Source organism: Tenebrio molitor, chromosome 1 (assembly GCF_963966145.1).
Source record: "Tenebrio molitor chromosome 1, icTenMoli1.1, whole genome shotgun sequence".
Classification (NCBI taxonomy): domain Eukaryota; kingdom Metazoa; phylum Arthropoda; class Insecta; order Coleoptera; family Tenebrionidae; genus Tenebrio; species Tenebrio molitor.
Genome location: NC_091046.1, coordinates 39,011,172 through 39,029,503, shown reverse-complemented (window position 1 = coordinate 39,029,503; position 18,332 = coordinate 39,011,172). Strand labels below are relative to the sequence as shown.

The window sequence follows — 18,332 nt, the reverse complement described above, 5'->3', positions numbered from 1 at the left end:
GAAAAACAAAAATTCCCTCGGTGAATTGCGAATCAATCAATGGAAATGTAATGCTGATAAGCACAATACAGTGCAGCTTGTGAATCTAACTATTGAATTAAATTAACGGTGCATACCTTAGCTACAGAATCACGATCATGTTGAATGACAGGCTAAAAACAGAAAGACATTTATAAGCGACCAGCAACCCATTAAAAAGCAATCACAAATTAATAAGAACGTGCGTATCATGTAAGCTCTATTATGCAAAGCGACTGACGACTACAGAAGATGGAGTTTGTGAAATGTTTTTGCCAGAAATTGTATTTTTCCAAAAAATTCTTTTACTAGTGGCAAGTGTTAAAATCTGGTGCAATTTCATTCGTGTATTAGTTGCGTTAGAATTTCTCTCTCTCTCGGTAAAAAACTAAATTTCTATGCCATTCTATTTTCTTTGTTGCCATACAATACCTTTAAGTAAATTATGAAAGCAAGAAGTATCTATAAATATAAGTAAAGTGGAATAACCCGAGATCGTTAAATATTGATCAGATTCCTACATTTTCTCCAACCTTGCACTATAGATTTTTTCAACCTTATTTGTACGTCTGGCGTGAAATTACGTTGCCACCACGAGACCAGGCACATTACAAATATTTGACAGAATAATGAAAATATAAAATCTGTTGCTTTAAACACACGTCTGCTTTTCAACCACTCCCCAGAATAAACAAAGTTATAAACGTTCTAATTTGAGGGTCTTGTTTGTACAATCTTGTTAAAAAATAAAACCACGAAATGCGTTTATTTGGTGGGTGCAACGAACGAGAACCAAGATGATGATTGGTGACTTGAACTCACCTCGTCGTGTGTCATGGCTTCCAGTTCTGCAGCGAGACTATTTTCGGCGGCAGTGAGCATCCTCCCTTGCTCGATTCCTGCGTGAAGTAGACTAGCTTGTAACTCGTCGTTGGCCTCTTGCAACTGAGTATTCTTCGTTCGTAGACTGGCCACTTCTTCGTGAAGTTCTTCGAGTCGCATCGTTTCAGGTGAGGTAGTTGGTAAGGCGGGCGTCCGAGCTTCAGATCTTAACCTTTCTATTTCTCGAGATAAATCGTCTATTAGTTGGACTTGTGCTTCATACTCTTGGTTCAGTCTGCAAACAAACAAATTACCCCGCCGGAAACTCCACAGCAACCGACTACCTTCGTTCTTTCTCCTTAAAGCTAGTGGTTTGCTCTTTCGCGAGTATCACTTCGTTGGTCACTTCCTGAATTTGATCCGTCAATTCTTTCCTCTCGCCTTCCAGCTTTTCTATTCGCATCCTTTGCCGCGACACTTCCTCTTTCAGATTCGCCGCTTCCGTCTCGGCCCCGTGCAGTCTGATGCTGGCATTCTCCAACTGCAACTGCTTCTCCCGCTCCAATCTGTTCAGCAACTCTCTAGACCTCCTCTGTTCGTCCTGCATTGCCCACGTTTAAACTTCCCCTGCGAATTTACCTCCGCAATTCATTTACCTGCAACCGTTCGTCGTATCTCATTTCGGTGTCCCTCAATTGCTCCTCCAGCATTATCACCCTGGCCTGGAGGGCGGCATTGTCGGACTTGGCTCTCGTGTATCTCTCATCGTTCTGGTGTGCGGAATCTTGCAGCACGCCTACTTGCTGCTGAAGCACTTGGAACTGCAACAATAGTGGTCGAAATAGAATCGCACATCGATCGAACGCTACAAGCCTAAGCAAAATGCGGGAGGCGGCGAAATGGATAATCTAATCAGGACGCGGCTTAGAATGTCGAAGGAACGGAACAGAATTTTATTAGCGGATATTTTACGACGCAGAAAATAAGAACCCACATATAAGACGATTCTTGATATTCTCTTTAAACAAGATATTTTTCGCTCCTATCTCACTCCTTATTTTAATACTTTGTACGCCGTCAGTAACCCTTGCTTAACCTCCAGACTTAAACATATCGAGACATGCAAATACTAAATAACAAAAACATGTGGACTGTTTTTTATCTTTCAATTACAAGAAATGAAATTTTTTTGTACAACAAAATTCATTACAAATTTTAGTGCCTCATTATACAACAGGACACTGATTTTATCGTATCGGCGTTAAACACTTAATAAATTTCTTCTTTCTTGTTCCAAATGTAAGTTTTTTCCCCGAACATGTGACGAGTGTAAACAGTTCGAAATAAAAATTAAATAAACAAATAGTTGGCTCCACCCAAACTTGTGATTCACTTTTATAATTGAAATTAATTTTCCCTTGAACCTCAAATTACCAACGTGTAACGGCCGTTAGTCACCCATCACTAAGTCGCTAATGCAGTCGTGAATTGCATAATAATTTGCACATACCGGTGCAACGTCTTCGCGTTGCATCGCAAATATGTAAATTTGTAACGTTTTGACGTACGTGATCTGACACTTCTTCGCACCACTGGTGAGCGGGAGTTTTCTTAACGCCATTGACAGAATATGGTAGATGGTGCGGCGGCCTCAGGAGCCCTTGCGGTGTGAAATTGTAGTCGGTAGGGCCGATAAATTCGAATTGACCCTCCCACATGTCGTAGTCCATTTCGGGAACGTACGAGTTATCATCTTCATCATCACTCATTTTTAGTTAATCACCCATTAAGTCTACTAAGCTACTACAAACGGAATGTCAACTAGCACCAACACACACTGTCGAGTGTTCAACTGTGTCATACACAGAAGCTGATAAGGCGGCGATAACCCTGACTTATCTAGTGTGTTGTGTCAGTTTGTAAATTGGCGCCCGCTAATAATAAATCTGCAAACTTTATATTTAGTCGAACTATATGGGGGGATGGGCGATTCACAAAATGACTCATTTCCAAAATTTTATTTATCCTGGCGGCGCAAAATCAGGTAGAGTTCCGCAACGTTCCTTGATCACCCACAAAAAAGAAATCGAATTAACAGCGTCTGATAATCGATTTGCGGCATGAAGACACCGAACGCCTTTCCCTGCCCGAGAAAGTCGGCGATTTTGGCATCTTCCTACTTGTCGACAAGCACTTTTGCGCTTTTGTTCCAGTCGCTGCAATCCGATATTCGCCGTTTCTGCTCCGGCGTTGTTCGAAATTGGCGTTTAAATTCAATTATGAATACTGGGGACGGATGTTTTTGTCGTAGCAGGAGACGCGACCGGCAGGAAACCGTGAAGTTTTGGAAAATAGGCGTAACCGGGACGCCGCATATCACATGGCACCACACCTGCACAACAGTCACTGGCGAGGACGAATTGGTGAAGAATCGAGTAAACAAACGACCGCCGAGGATTCAAGTTCCTGCAACCGCGCCTTACGCTTTCAGTTAAAACCGGCGACTGATTCTATCAGCCGTGCAATGTGTATGTGTTGAGTGACGTCATGGACTTTGTATTAACAACCGGCATGCAGATGCCAACCATCCGACCGTTCACTATCAGAAGATGCTAGAGTGTCTTCGGAGGCCTCTAACGAGCCGTAATCCGCGGCTTATGGTAATTCGAACGCATGTGATGGCTTCTTTCTGCGATTACGTCCAATTATGACAGCTAATTAAACTAATTGGGCCTGTTCCAGTGGCAAAATAAATTTATCGACGCCGGTGACACGACTGGGCTTCAGATGCTTTGAAAAGTTTCAACGTTGTGGATGTTCTACCAAAACACACGTTAAAAAACGGTATTATTTAAAATAAGATTTTGTCATGGGTTTGGAGCGTTGCCAAAGGCCGTTGGATGCATCGGTTTTTGGAGCAGGAACGAACACACATAAAAGTAAATTGGTTCGAGGCGGATACAAATTTAAAGAATTTTTCCGCACAATTAAGATTGACCTTCTTCCTTTTTTTTGTGTTATGCAATGTTATTACTCGAGGTAATTAGAACAATAGAGAAAATTCACATGTTTAAGCTATAGGTTCGATTAAAAATTTGTCTGACCGGAAACCCCTCCCTTAATATCCGTCTACAAAGATACGGTTTGAAGACTGACACATGTACTTACTTACTTAAGTCAAGGACTTTCTCAACATTACAGGATTCATTTTTGTTGTTTGGTGACTCGTTACGCGAACTCACAACCTATAATAATCTGAACGACAACCAAGTAGAATTTTGAAAAAACGAAGTTGCCACTTTATATGCAGATTTTACGAAGGCTTTATGGACATTCGCCCTATGAATATTTTAAATTGGATGACTGTCCCTGGGTCAGTACTATAAAATCCTGCAATTCGACGCAAAATGCCAGATAGAAACATAGCAACCTACTTTTATACAAGTTGTTTATTTTTGAAGTTTCTTTTGGTGCTAATAATATACCTAGGTGTTGCACCGGAAAATACTTGATTTATTTAAAAATGTTAAAAACAGCGTTCAAATATTTTTTTTCTAAGTAGGTTAATTGGCGTTTATATAAGATGATGCATGATGGTGTTGCACTTTTATGTTAACAGTCCATTATTTAAGAGGCATATTATGTAAACGCCAACAATATTAGTGTGATTATCTAATTTATCACATCAAAATTCAATTTGACATTTCAGTTTTGGAAAGTAACCAATAAAAAATAATCAAAACTGTTGGTCTAAAAAAGAACGTCATTTTTAAAGGAAAAAGATATTTATTAAAGGAAATTTAGATAACATTATAAATACGTCATTGATTTTTCTGAATAACAAAAAAATTGAACTAAAGCTAATAATCGTGAAAGTAACAATTTGGTACACATAAATTAAAATTTAATCAAATGTTATTAAATTATTGTCTATTGTGGATTGTAACGTGAGTTCAAAAAAATGTGTGGACAAGTGGTGCTTGCTTTTGTTTCCGTTAATGTAGGTATGGCGTAGCTTCATCACCTGTTAAATATTTCGTGAAGCAGGAAATGTAGAACGAAAGAGCGGAAGTGGACGATCATCAGTAGGAATTGTCGAATTGTAGAAACCGTTCACAGAGTTCGGGAAATAATTTAAATTGAAGAGAAAACTTTTGTCATTTATTACTACAAATAAAGTTGAGGATAACCTGAAGGATTTGTCAACTAAAAGAGAGAGCAACCACGGCCCGCTTGACCACAATTTACTTTGAATACTCGTTACAACCAATGCGACGTTCATAAAATTGCGATACAAAATCTGATTATTAAACTGTTACTAAGTAAACGATGAGAAAAATCAATCGCTGTGTGATTGCCAGGAACAAAATAATTTTCCGTACAACAACAATCTAAGCATCTTTACGTTATTATACAATTTTCTATTCACATTCTCACGTCTCATAGGTGACTGTGCGCTATGCTTTAGGTGCGGCGCTACGCCAACTAGATGTTAGAAATATAGTGAGCGGCAAAAGTATGGAATAAATTCCTTAAAAATTAAACAAAACTTTTTTCAAAAAAATCTTTAGACAGGTCAATTTTAATTTATAAAAGTACATCGATACTTTTTTTAAATGGAAACCCCCTATTTTTTTTTCTTGATTCTGATAGCCCCTTTAATTGTCTAAATGACAGTAGAAAAATTTTGTTATCTTACATAAGGAAATTTTTGAGAAAAAAAAATAATAAATTTGGAAAAAATAAATTTTATAACAAACAAAAGCAAGTCAAAAAATCAAGTAGGTAAATCAAACAGTCAAATGTTAAGGCTGTATGATACGATGCTAAATTTTGTAGAAAATTTATTAGAAAATGAGAGAGGACCAATGAACGATCAGGATCTGACAAAGACAACTATGATCCTGATCGTTCATTGGTCCTGATCGAGGGTCTCTCTCATTTTCTCACAAATTTTCTACAAAATTTAGCATCGTGTCAAACAAGCTTAACTATCAATTTCATTCGTATGTGTTATTTGTTTTACAAAACATTTTAGAAAATGACTCATTTAACAGAAACACAACGTATAGAAATTTTAATTTTGATTGGGGAATTTCTTCATAAACTTGCTTATTGTCAACAAGCTGAGGGATGACAATTCGAACATTTAATTCCATAATTTTAAGTGTGTACTTACTAACACAGTTTTTGATCGTTATAAAATTTATTTTTTCCAACTTTATTATTTTTTTTTTCAAAAATTTTCTCATGTAAGATAACAAAAATTTTATACTGTTGTTTAGACAATGAAAAGGGCTATCAGAATCAAGAAAAAAAATAGGGGGTTTCCATTGAAAAAAACTATCGAAGACGTCATAACTCGAAAACAAATTACTGCTTGGAATTTTATTTTATATTAAAATATGTATTTTTATAAATTAAAATTGACCTGTCCAAAGATTTTTTTGAAAAAAAAAAAATGTTTAATTTTTAATGAATTTATTCCATACTTTTGCCGTTCACTGTATTTATAATAATCCTGTATTATATTTTAATAATATTGATACGTATTTTAAGTTCGCGCGCCTGTAATAACATCCTAAAGAAAGCTTGGACTTGGATAGGGTTGTCATGGCAATAACAAACATTTCCGAAAATTACTGACCATTTAAAACATTGTGAAAATATTGTTCGTGTAGGTATGCCATTGGTCAAACCATTTTATTAATTACTAGTTGCCATGAAAATAGAGTTTTTGCATTGCAGGTTTGACATTTAAAATAAATACATCCCCTCAAATAATAATTACTTGGTGCGATTTTCTTGTTCTTCCACGTGCATGAGAATTAGTTTCCATAATTTTTTCTCGCTCTTCTTTCACGCTTTTATTCATAAATAAGACACTCGTCTGCAACTCGTGGATACATTTGAGAGCTCGGAAAAAATATCCAAAACAATTAATTAGGGAGATTATAACTAAAAATTTTCCAGTAAATAACAAGATAATTTTGCCAAAAACCCGTATATCACACACATACGAAACTTTTTTTAAATATCCATAACAATTATTGTGTGTGCCATTTTCCAAAATATTTACTTCACTAGTTGTCAGTTAATTATTTTTAAATCTACATAAAAAATAAAACACAATTTGTTATTGTTATTATTTACAGCATAAATTAAAACATGGCACACGACCTACTTTAAAATACATATACATATTCAATACATCGTGTTGAATGAAACCTGTAGTTTAGTTAACATAACACACAGAAAAAAATTGTGTTGCATAAAATTCACGAGGATAGTAAAAATCTTTGTCAATACGTCAAAAGTTACAATGATGTTTTTATATCGTTTAAACATGACACAGTCTCACTGGCGGGTCGTAATTGAAGAACCGACTTCAAATAAGATAAGAACACAAAAAGGAGATTACGTAAAGTTAATATACTCATTGACAAATAAAGATTTCCTAATCAATAAAGAAATTATACTTTAATATACGCTTTCCACTTGCAAACACCATTATGAAAATACACAATAACTACATTATGTAACTGTCAATTTTGTGAAGTTCTTGTTAGTCTGCGTGCAACAAGAAACGCGAAAGAGACAATAGCGTAAGCTTTAAACTCTGCCGTTGACATTTCTTTGATCTAATTGGTGCCGGAATAAAAACATAAAATTTCTCGACCAATAAATAAGAAATTTCTCCGCGAACTGCATACTGTTACGCCTTTGGATATGATTTACAGCTTCTCGTCGGTTTCCATTCGACATTACAAATTCCGAGCACGAAGTGGCTTATGAGTTGACGTGGGTTGGTCGAATGACTAACAGAATTCTTATTTTTTCTTTTTCAACCAAAATTAAATATTAATAAGTAATTACGCGACATTCTCGGTTAAAAACTACAACTCACTTTATGGTGTAGGTCATGCACGTCTTCTTCGAGGGAAGCATCAGAGTACATGTCATCGGCAGTGTCGCAAGTGCTGCTCCTCCCTGACGAATTGAAGCTGGAGCTGCGGTATAATTGACTGTAATCACTTCGAGTGTCAATGGTGCACATTTGAAGAAACTACAATCTAACGTTGGATTGTCGAGACTCACCTGGCTAAGGCGTTCGATCCGAGCTGTCTTTTCCCGTTGCTGAAACAGACACATTCCGGTTAAAATAAGGCGAGTGACGAGAAAAGAATATGACAGTCAGACGGCTAACCCATAACGTAATCCAAACTCACACTTCCTTAAGAGTTTTGCAATTCAGCGTTGCCAGATTAACATAAATTTCATTGGTGAAGGAAAATCTCACCTAATCTTATAAGACCGCACGGAAAATTAAATGAAGAAAATTTTCAATTAACGAATTAAACTGCAATTGCTGAATTTTTACTTCGGTAAAGCACTCGAGTTCGCGATTAATTTACTTGCAATTTTAATCGAGATTCGGTAAGATATTCAGCATCACTTTCAATTTTGATCTGACATCACATTGCGGGAATAACATTGTGAACTGGCAACATTGTCTTCATATTGAACCATGAGACCCACTCGCATACCATAAAAGTTACCTTACACGCCTACAGCCAAGAAGAAGGCAAAATCATGCAAAGTGGTACAAGTATGCGTCATCTCGGTTATTTAACTTACGATCACTGACACTGACCTAGCAATATGTGTACTGAAATTCTTCGAGTTCGAGGTTTGGGAGAAATTTTAATCTTGGGTTCAAATTTAATTTTATTTCGGAAATGAGGTCAGGACGAGCTTAAAGCTAAATTCATTCGTCAACCCCAACATAATCGGTTTCCTGTCAGTCGGATTAGGTAGTGATAAATATGTAAAATGGATGAAGAGATAAATTTGTAAGCATACATGGTACGCAGGGCTATTTTTATCTTACAAAATTAGTCAAATAAAAATTTATAACACACAATCTGATTTTCAAAAATGTGTTTGACTGAAGGACGGTGTGAGTATAAGAGCCATTGCGAGAGAAATTAATGTGGATAATGTTTGAGTGACATTTTGAGAAACGTCACTTTCAATCCCATTTACAAAGCTAAAAGTTTGGCGTTGTCAAAGTGTCTGAGTTTTCAACGGCCGCAACTGTACATACAATAATAAAGTAATGTCAACAAGAAATTACTCCCCAGGATTCGAACTTTTAGGGAAATTATGTTTTTCATGTTGTATGTAACTAGAATTTTAAAAATGACCAATTGAGAGATTCTTTGCGCAAGTTTAACTAAATATCCCGCCAGAAACCAAAACTGATTGTGAAATGAAAAAACATCGATCAGTTAGCGAGAAATTATCCATTTGCAACTGCTACAAGGAATTCGCTCCCTTACATTTTTGACATGGTTACGATATCTTTTGTTTGTCACCAGAAATCACATAGCCTCCAACCTAACCAAATTTATCGCAACCTAGTAACAAATATCCCTAAATCCTAGGGAGTAATTTCTTGTTAACAAATCTATAATCTGTTTCAAAATCAAAAATCCACCACCTGTTGAATTATGTTGGCAGAAAAAAAGAAATCCCTAGAATAAGTTTCATTTTTTCGGGTTGCCCAACCTCCCGCCAAAATTTGACTGAGAACTGTTGAGTTTACTTATGTAATACAAAATAATTACATATTATGTATAAAAGGTGGTAGCTACCATATCATACCTTTTGAATGAAATAATAGAATGAGAACAAAAAAACACGATGAACTACGACCAAAACGACTGTCTACAGTTTTCTTTCATAACCTCACTTTATTCTGACATTTGCAGACACTAAAAACAAAAGTTGGCGACGTTGTCGATTGTGTTTTCGAGGTAAGATGCAGTGTTGGTGGATTTTTGATTTTGAAACAGATTATACTGGGTACCCCAAAATTCGCGGAACAACTCAATGAGGTAATGCCAATTCATGTTAGAAAATAACGAGAAAAATAATTAAAAAATTCTATACCTCTTAGATTTGAAGATATGGGGGCCCAAAAGGTGTAGCTTTGATCTCATTTATTTTAAATAATAAAAAAGATTTTGACTATTTGTCGTTTACTAGCCAGTGGCCTAATAATTTTGAAAGATTGTGATCAGGTTTGCAATTATTTTCTCCATTATTTCCAGCATTTCCAAGTAGTAATTTTATGTTCGTTTTACCTCAAACAGCGTACGCCAACACGGCTGTGATTTTTCCCTCTCATTTCCATGGATACAACAAAAATTAAATATTTGCAGACTATTGGGATGCATACAATGTTTTTAAATGTTGCCACATTTAGTGTAACGAATAGGTCCATATCTTCTACAAAAAAGAGGATTGATTTTTTTTAAACATTTTTACCTGATCTCTTAATGACTACTTAACAACGTACTACTACTTTGTTCCGCGAATTTTGGGGCACCCAGTAGATAGTCTGTTTTTTAATCAAAGAACCACGATCTGTTGATTTAGGCTTGCAAATACAATAAAATTTTACTAAATTTAGGGAATTTAATGATATCTATTGGCTATACCAGCCAACGTCTGTCATTTTTAATGTCCTTGAAAGTACGCAAACTCGCATTTAAAATTTGAACGTGTTATTAAAAATGCCTCGCAAAGTAAGACATTTATTAAACTCTGAAATTAGTTGTTATCAGTTGTTATTAACTTTATTAACATGCTGCGCTACTAATTTCTCTAATAAGCTCAATATTTATATGATGAAATTTTTCACCCTATGTCAGAAGTGTACAATGTTGTCAGTTCTATTTTGGGTGTAAATTGCGGTGTTGTGGTTCTTTGATTAAAAAATAAACTATATGTAGGCGATGTATACATAAAAAAATATAAAATATAGAAAAAGGATAGAAAAACAATATCTACTGTATGAAGAATTCTGAACCTGAGGTGTATACATTTCCTAAACGTTTTTCACCTCGCTAACGCGAAGAATAAAAAATTATGTGGATATTTTATATTCCATGAGAACTGCACAAAAACTATGTTCAAATCTGATAATTATGTGGTAACTGGCAACGCTAGAAGGTAACTCTGTCAACGTGACTTTTTATCTGGTGGACAGATAGTAATGAACGGGACTTTATTTAGTTTTTAAAAACAATTACGTAATCTACCCACTTAAACTTTCGAGAAATCGATAATTAATTTTAATTATTTCTAATGACTTCCATTTTTACGGCAGAGTTTCTTACGGTTAAGTACCATTTTTTTCTGCCAGACTCGACAAATTATTTCTTAAATGTTTGATTTACAAAATAAATTTTGCCAAAAATTGATAAAAAGAAGAGTGCTTGAGCGAAAAGGTTAATCAACAGTTTAACAAAAACAATGACAAATACATGATGCCGTTAATTTTCAATTCCCATTATTTCCCAAACCACAGTTTACAGATCTAATGTGCTGGTATGCTGTGGTAATAATATTCCATGCACGGCGACCAAACATCCACAACAACCATTGCACGCTGCAATTTCCATTGTTCCTGACACCATCAGGTCGACTTTTAAAGCCCATAAACTCTTTTAACTTTGAAATCATTTATGTACATACATAAAAAAGACATAACTTACATTTGTGACATTACGAACTCAAGAAAAAAAAAAAAAATCTCGACAACGAAAAATCGGAGATAACTTCTCACTGTTGAATCAATTCGTTGAATGCCAACATAATTCAATAGTTTCTTGGTGTTGTTGCCCGTACCTGGTCAAACGTTTATCAATTAATCGCTTTTATGAGCGACCTTCGAGGCAAAATTAAATTAGCAGCAGCGTAGTAACAACAATAAATAATCAAAATCGAATCACATAAACTGATACAGTACGTTTAACCTAAACGATTTTTCACCAAGGTGACTACAGTCTCAGATTTTTTTCTCAGGTACAATTTTAGATAAAAACTCTATTCAAAACGAGATGAGTTTCTTAATATGTAACACAACAAAGATAACTATTTCAAGAATATAATAAAAAGCAGGATGCAAAATCCTATCAAAATAAACATTTCCATTTCTACTCTTCCGTAATTCAGCCATGCTACGTGAATATCAGGCTGTCGTTCGTAAAAGGAGAACATAAAAAGCCAAAGTAAAATACTCACTGCCTGAAAGAACCCCATCTCCGATTTGGCAAGTTATCCTGGTGGCTGCAAAAGAAAGAACAAAATTAACGAAGACGAAGGATATCCGCAAGGGGTTTATATGAGACGTATACGGAAAGAAAATTCAATAGAGCCCTTTTGGGATCTAAGGCGCGGGTGTGATAAAAACGGACAGAAGGATAAATCATTAAAAGAGCTTTAGTTTGCTTTGGTATTGAAAACGTCACTCTATCAAAGATGTGCGACGAAAATAACTCACGTTAGATTTGTAGATTGTATCTAACAGCGACAGGTCCGTAATGGTGTTTCATTTCCAACAAATCATTAATTTCATTCCAGTAACAGGTATTAATGATGTAACAGGAAAAAATCGATGACAGTGATGGCGTGAAAATCGTGAACTTACAATCAACCAGAAATGATTAACTTTAAATGAAGGGAAAATAAATCGAACTGCGGCAGTTATTAAGCAAGGAAAGCTACAAATAAATTGGAATAATATAAAACGATGAAGAAGCACCTTTACTTAATCGAGCAATCGTAGTTTTCTTTTTTGAAAACGTCATCTTTAATCAGATTGATTTTTGATTAGTTCTCACCTTGGTGAAGACCTTCTCAAGCTGGTCCGCAGCCATGTGTGTCGATTTATACTCGAAGAAGGGCTTCGTGTCCTAATACCATCCCTGCAAATAAAAGAGTATTTAGCATTTTGCAATTAGCAAGAGTGCTTTCGTTTCCACCCATTTCGCTTCATTCACATATCCCAACACTATCGTTACATTAGAAGCTTATGAAATTGTTTAATAACAAAATTTACATTTTCACACGTTCATCGTGTAGCAATATGAAAATTGGATTACCAACGATGTCTGCAACGAAATGCTTAATTGTACCGTGCCGGCCTGTAATTTAAATAAAAATGGTTCATAAATTATCACACAATAAATTGAATTGGCCCACCAGAAGCCGCTAACCACGTTTAAAAAATAAGACGAGCGAGCTGTCAAGTCCGTTGTAATAAATTACCGATGTTGCTCGTCTTGTTTAGTGTCTGTGAAAAATTCTCGATATGATTGTCGAAGGAAAATTTACAAACAATGGAGCGAAAAGTACCCAATTTTCTTCAAACAATACGTGAAGATTCTATCCACAATTTGCACCGTACCTATCTCTCACGCTTTACCTGTTAGTGAAAGTCAAACTTTATAAATTTCTAGACGTGACTCATGCAAACTTATGTAATGTAAGTAATAACAAAATTGTTGCACCTTCGGTGGGAATTAAATTTAAATTAATTGGCCACGCCAATAATTAAGGACAAGGTAACAAAAGCAACGACCCCTGACACGACTACGAGACACTGCCAAGCAGATCCTTTTGCTTTCGGCAAAAGCTGATGTCTGGCCGAAATATTGATCTTGAGTTAATTATCATTTTTCGTGCCAATACACCAACGTTTAACCTTTACAACAGACAACAGATGGGCTCGTTCAGATTTTGACCGAGAAATATTTATTTTCAAAACTGATTCAGCAGGATCCGCGTCAAGATGCGGTTTTGGCGCCTTCGACAATCTCTTGTCGCGTTTTCGCCGACTCAACTCACCCTAAATTCCTGTCGCTGGATATTCCGGAGTCGGCGTCGATGTCAACACCTTCCCCATTCCATTCGTAGTTCTCGCCGTCCGACAAGGAGGAACACTGACTTTTACTTTGCTCAGCAGGACGTGGACTGTCTGGTGGGTTTAACAGAAAACTGGGTTCCGGGCCTGCGCTTCCATTTCCCATCGCAGAGTCTGTTGCTGTCGTGGTGGGCGACATCATGCTCTCTAAAACCAGGACATCGCAACACTAGATTATCCTTATTGATTACTGTCATTAGATCTAAATGTATCGTCGAGTACGACATTACATGCTCAACATTGTGAGGCAGTGTAATCATGAATGAGCGGTAAAGGTAATTATCTCCACATATAAATGGAAATAGATGGACGAGTAAATGTCTCGAGCTACTGTAACTGTTGTCTGTTCATAACAAAACTGAAATTAGCCTGCGTAACTGTAACGTCGTTTAGCACAGAGATTTTGTACCACCGAACTGTGGATTTGTCGAGACAATTAAAAAAATTAAGCGAGCGAGATAAAAAGCACAAAGTTGTGTTTCTCATTATGCAAATATTTTTAGACGTCGAGATAAGGCGATAAGAATGTTTGTTCTTGGAAAGGAAAAATGACGAAAGCGTATTCAAAGTAGTCGGTGGTCATTCACATGAAAACTATTGATTTAACAATTATGACAATTCGAAAAAAAAATTGTTCCATATCGATTAACTCGAGTGAAAGTTGCAAATACATAATTCGAGATTAATGAAGAAATTTCTAGTTTAAATAACAAAAATCAAACGAAATAACTGAGAATTAGTGGAGTTAGTTAGTTGGAGCAGTCTGCCATGCGTAAAAGTAAAGATAAATAAATTGGGACGTGATTAATTTTGAAAAATTAACATCAACATAAAAATATTGGGTCTAGTGGTAAAACCTACATATTTTGTTAGTATAAAAAATGCAATAATTTATTTATAATATATTTTCGTCCACAAGTGGGTGAGTGTGGACAACCCATTTACGCTTGTAATTATAATTAAATGCCACAATTAAAATGTCATTAAACTTGAGTTTCTCTTAAATACGCATATAAAAAGCGTTTTTCACATTTTTCTAATTAAACAACTGTAAAAATGATTATCTATTAATTACAGATGCAGTTGCATTTTAATTAATAGTTAATAGACCACTTAACTGAATATTTTCTGCGACATTTTCAAATGTTACCGAAATGCGTTATGATGATTGCGGGAGAGACAAAATACACATTGGAGAGTGAAATCGCGAATTAATGAATTCCACTTCCTATTGATTTAGTTATCTCACGTGTTTTTAAAATACATATTTACCTTTCATTATTTAAAATATATTTGCATTCCCAAGAAATGTGAGCCGTTTTATCGAGGCGTAATATCGTTCACATAATAAATTTAAGTAGGTATCATGATTCATGAAAGATAGAACGAGAATTTGCCGATGTTTATTACGTTAAAAAAAAACAAAAACAAATACTGAAACACGTGTACACGAAAGAAGTGAAAAATTCAATAATCAAGCCTACGACTAATAAAATATTAATGTTATCAAAGGAATCGACGAGCGTCGGCATTCACTCAATAAAAACAGTTTCATTAGTTGTTATTGCTTTCGTCATATGGAAGACGTTGGATTTCTACCATGAATAAAGCAAGTTATTTTATAACAGTTTTGCAAAAGCGGTATTTTGCCACTTTAAAAATTATAAAATGCAGTCATATAAATACAGGGTGAGCAACAATAACTGTTTCAGTTGGCAATAAAAAATTTTACATGAAATTTTCAAGACTGAATTGTACCTATTTCGGTTCGTTTTATTGACACTATTGGCAGCTGGTATACATTTCATATTTAAACGTCTTGGTTTTTGTATTCTTTTATTAATAAAATGGTTTTCTCGTTGGAACATGACATTAAAAGTCACCAAAAGTCACCAGAATTTATTGCCAACTCAATCAGTAATTGTTGTTCACACGGTAGAACGAATTGAATCATGTCATGCACATCGCAAAGTTCAAAACCTTCCGACCCAAAATTAATTTGCTGGAGGAAATGTTTAGAACGAACTTTATTTTTCAATCCATTCCCCTTTATTTTGATGCATTTCTTAACCTGCATGGGGTCATTCGCGTGATAGACTTTATCAACCATTACCTGATGTTTATTAAAATAGAGTTTATTGTTAAAATACCATCACGTAATTTTGTTATATAAAATATATTTGAATATTACAATATGTAAAATATTTTGCATATGTTAAAGATTACTTGCCATTATTACTCTTAATGTTATAAAACTTCGTGGAATTTTAAAACTTCACGAAGAAAATCATTATAAAATGGAATCATGACCATGGGACAGCGATCTTTTAAAATTTTTCTAAAGGCCGTTATTCCCAGGACATGATCGTAACTGACGTTTCTGGTATCCTACAGAATATGTAGGTATTAGAAATTTAAAAAAAAACTGCTAATATTATACATATTCGTATTTTTGCCAATAATGCAACTAATCGCGGATTAAAAATTGTCCGAACTGCACTTCTCCATTTGTTTTAATTTTTTTTATTAGGAATTTCCAACAGTTTAAATTGTGACGATGTGGGTTTTCTTGGCCCCCTCAAATAATTGCGTTAAAATAGACATAACATAAGTTCTTTAAACAAAGCACAGCGTTATATTGATAAAAAATAAAAGTTTACTGAATGTGGTGTTGGTGAATTTAATTTTGTCTCATTGTCTACACCTCACCCACCGGCTGTCATTCTCGTACGAGATACGCAAATTTCTTAGATTGTAGTTGGTTGTGATTTATGTAAATTTAACATTTGCCACCTCACACTTCTCACTTTGCATTTTCGGTTATTTATCGTTTTTTAAAATGTCAATTGCGGTGTTCTGACTTAGTTAATGTGAACAGTAAACGTTTTTTCTTTTAAAAATATGTATGTAGTTTATTAGTGCAATCTTTCTGTTTTTATCCTTTTCCAATAAAATTTTAATCGATTAATCAGACGAAATTTGTTGTTGGAAGATTTGGTTTCCTATTAAGTAATCACCACATCGATTTACCTTTAATTTATATGTCGGTGTTTTTTAAAATTTCATCTCAAAGTAGGAGTCGAAGAGTCGATTGTGAACGCACCACTCGTCAATCTGCAGAGTAAAAACACAAACAACGCAAAAACTGAAGTTAGCTTTGAACAGCTGATCCCCGATCTTCACAATCGACTCTTCAACGCCTACTTTGAGGTGAATTACGCTATGCATTCCTCGTTAAGTGCCAAATTTCACAACCAACTACGATGTAAGAAACATTTATAATAACCCTGTAGATGTTGGAAAGTTTTGTTAGTAAAACCTAAGATGATCTGTCGGTCAGCCTTGCGATGACATTTCTCACTTCTGCGTAATCTCAAGTCTTTTTCACTCTAACTCAAATTCAGATAATGTTGCCGGTTATACACTGGGTGTAAATTGCAGTGTTGGTTGTTCTTTGTTAAAAAACAGATTATAGCAGCAGTAGGCGTTGGTGACGTAGTTGAATGTGCCCTAAGCTTTATAACATGAGTGAGACTAGCATCGCCGATAGGTAGCGCTGCTGGCGGTAGTGTAAATTTGTCTACTAGTTTGTCTAACATTGCGAAGCTAGCGGCACATCCCAAATTTGTGTGGGTTTTCAACGCCAACTGCGATGGGACAATCATTTACAGTGACCCTGTAGATCGCATTCTTGAGACCTCCTTTATACCTATGTGAAGGTTACTAATAACTTAAGTTTTTTAATATTTCATTGTCTTTTATGCAATTTTCCAATTTAGATTTTCAACACAAAATTATTATTTTTCCAAAACATAAATTTTTCAGTTTTAACACAATCATGCCTCCTTGATTTTGTGTTTTTTCAGATTTACTCGTTAACTGATCAATCGAATTCTCAATTTTTCCTCTAATTTCGTTATGAAAGATCTAAAAATAATTACGCATGTTTATTCAGATGATGAAAATGACTGTGTAATTTAATCTTCTCCTGGATAACATTTTCATTACCAGCGGAATTTCAATTTCTTGACAGCAGCCATTTGTCACTTGCTTCTCAGAATATGAAAACATTCATACAACGGGAAATAAACATCTCCTGTATCCGTTTATATTTATAATATAAGCCTACCGTACATCGTCTAACATTACTACGACAACATTTCAATTTATCTTCATTTCCACAACTTTAATTATGTAATTGCCACCGAAAACATAACTTCCTCAAGTTTATAACGTAACTATATAATAAACAATAAAACCCAACGGATATGACAACAGTCTGCAAGTAAAATGTTTGCTCTTAGCAACATGCACATACATTCAGCGGTTTTGCTAAAAATATTTTTACGTCAAACAGGTTAAAAGTAAACACGGTTCAAAAAATAGCACATTTTTTAGTCAATGGGTAAACGTAATCGGAAAATTTGCGTTTATTTACGGATGTTCAATTGAGATTCAATCACAAAGGCGAAGAATGGGTATTTACGTTCCGGTGTAAAGGAAACCCGGCAAGTTTTTTCAAGGATGTGAACGCTAAGAAGATAACGATTGAGTTAATTTTGCACGGGATTCTCGTATTGTTAAAGCCAGTTTGAAACAACAGCGATTAAAACGTAATTTCAATTGCATAATCAATACAATTGAGCGAATTAGCCAGCGACTAATTTTTTCCTTTGTACAAATAATAACCGCTGTGATTGGCGACTTTTTAAAAAAT

At 35.2% G+C, this 18,332-nt stretch overlaps 1 protein-coding gene across 6 annotated transcripts in view; it reads right to left on the bottom strand.

The window, feature by feature from the left end:
• nuf (rab11 family-interacting protein nuf) overlaps nt 1-18,332 on the bottom strand; it is a 46,044-nt gene that overhangs the window by 864 nt on the left and 26,848 nt on the right. For 4 of the 6 annotated variants that reach the window (XM_069040718.1, XM_069040759.1, XM_069040750.1 and 1 more), the window contains 9 exons: nt 13,540-13,762; nt 12,534-12,617; nt 11,935-11,979; nt 7,939-7,977; nt 7,748-7,874; nt 1,497-1,661; nt 1,185-1,441; nt 841-1,135; nt 117-152 (listed from right to left, as the gene is read on the bottom strand). In XM_069040718.1, the coding sequence (XP_068896819.1) occupies nt 117-152; nt 841-1,135; nt 1,185-1,441; nt 1,497-1,661; nt 7,748-7,874; nt 7,939-7,977; nt 11,935-11,979; nt 12,534-12,617; nt 13,540-13,762 (1,271 nt within the window). The remainder of the gene's footprint in view (nt 1-116; nt 153-840; nt 1,136-1,184; nt 1,442-1,496; nt 1,662-7,747; nt 7,875-7,938; nt 7,978-11,934; nt 11,980-12,533; nt 12,618-13,539; nt 13,763-18,332) is intronic. The other 2 variants (XM_069040724.1, XM_069040732.1) reach the window with 2 other exon arrangements.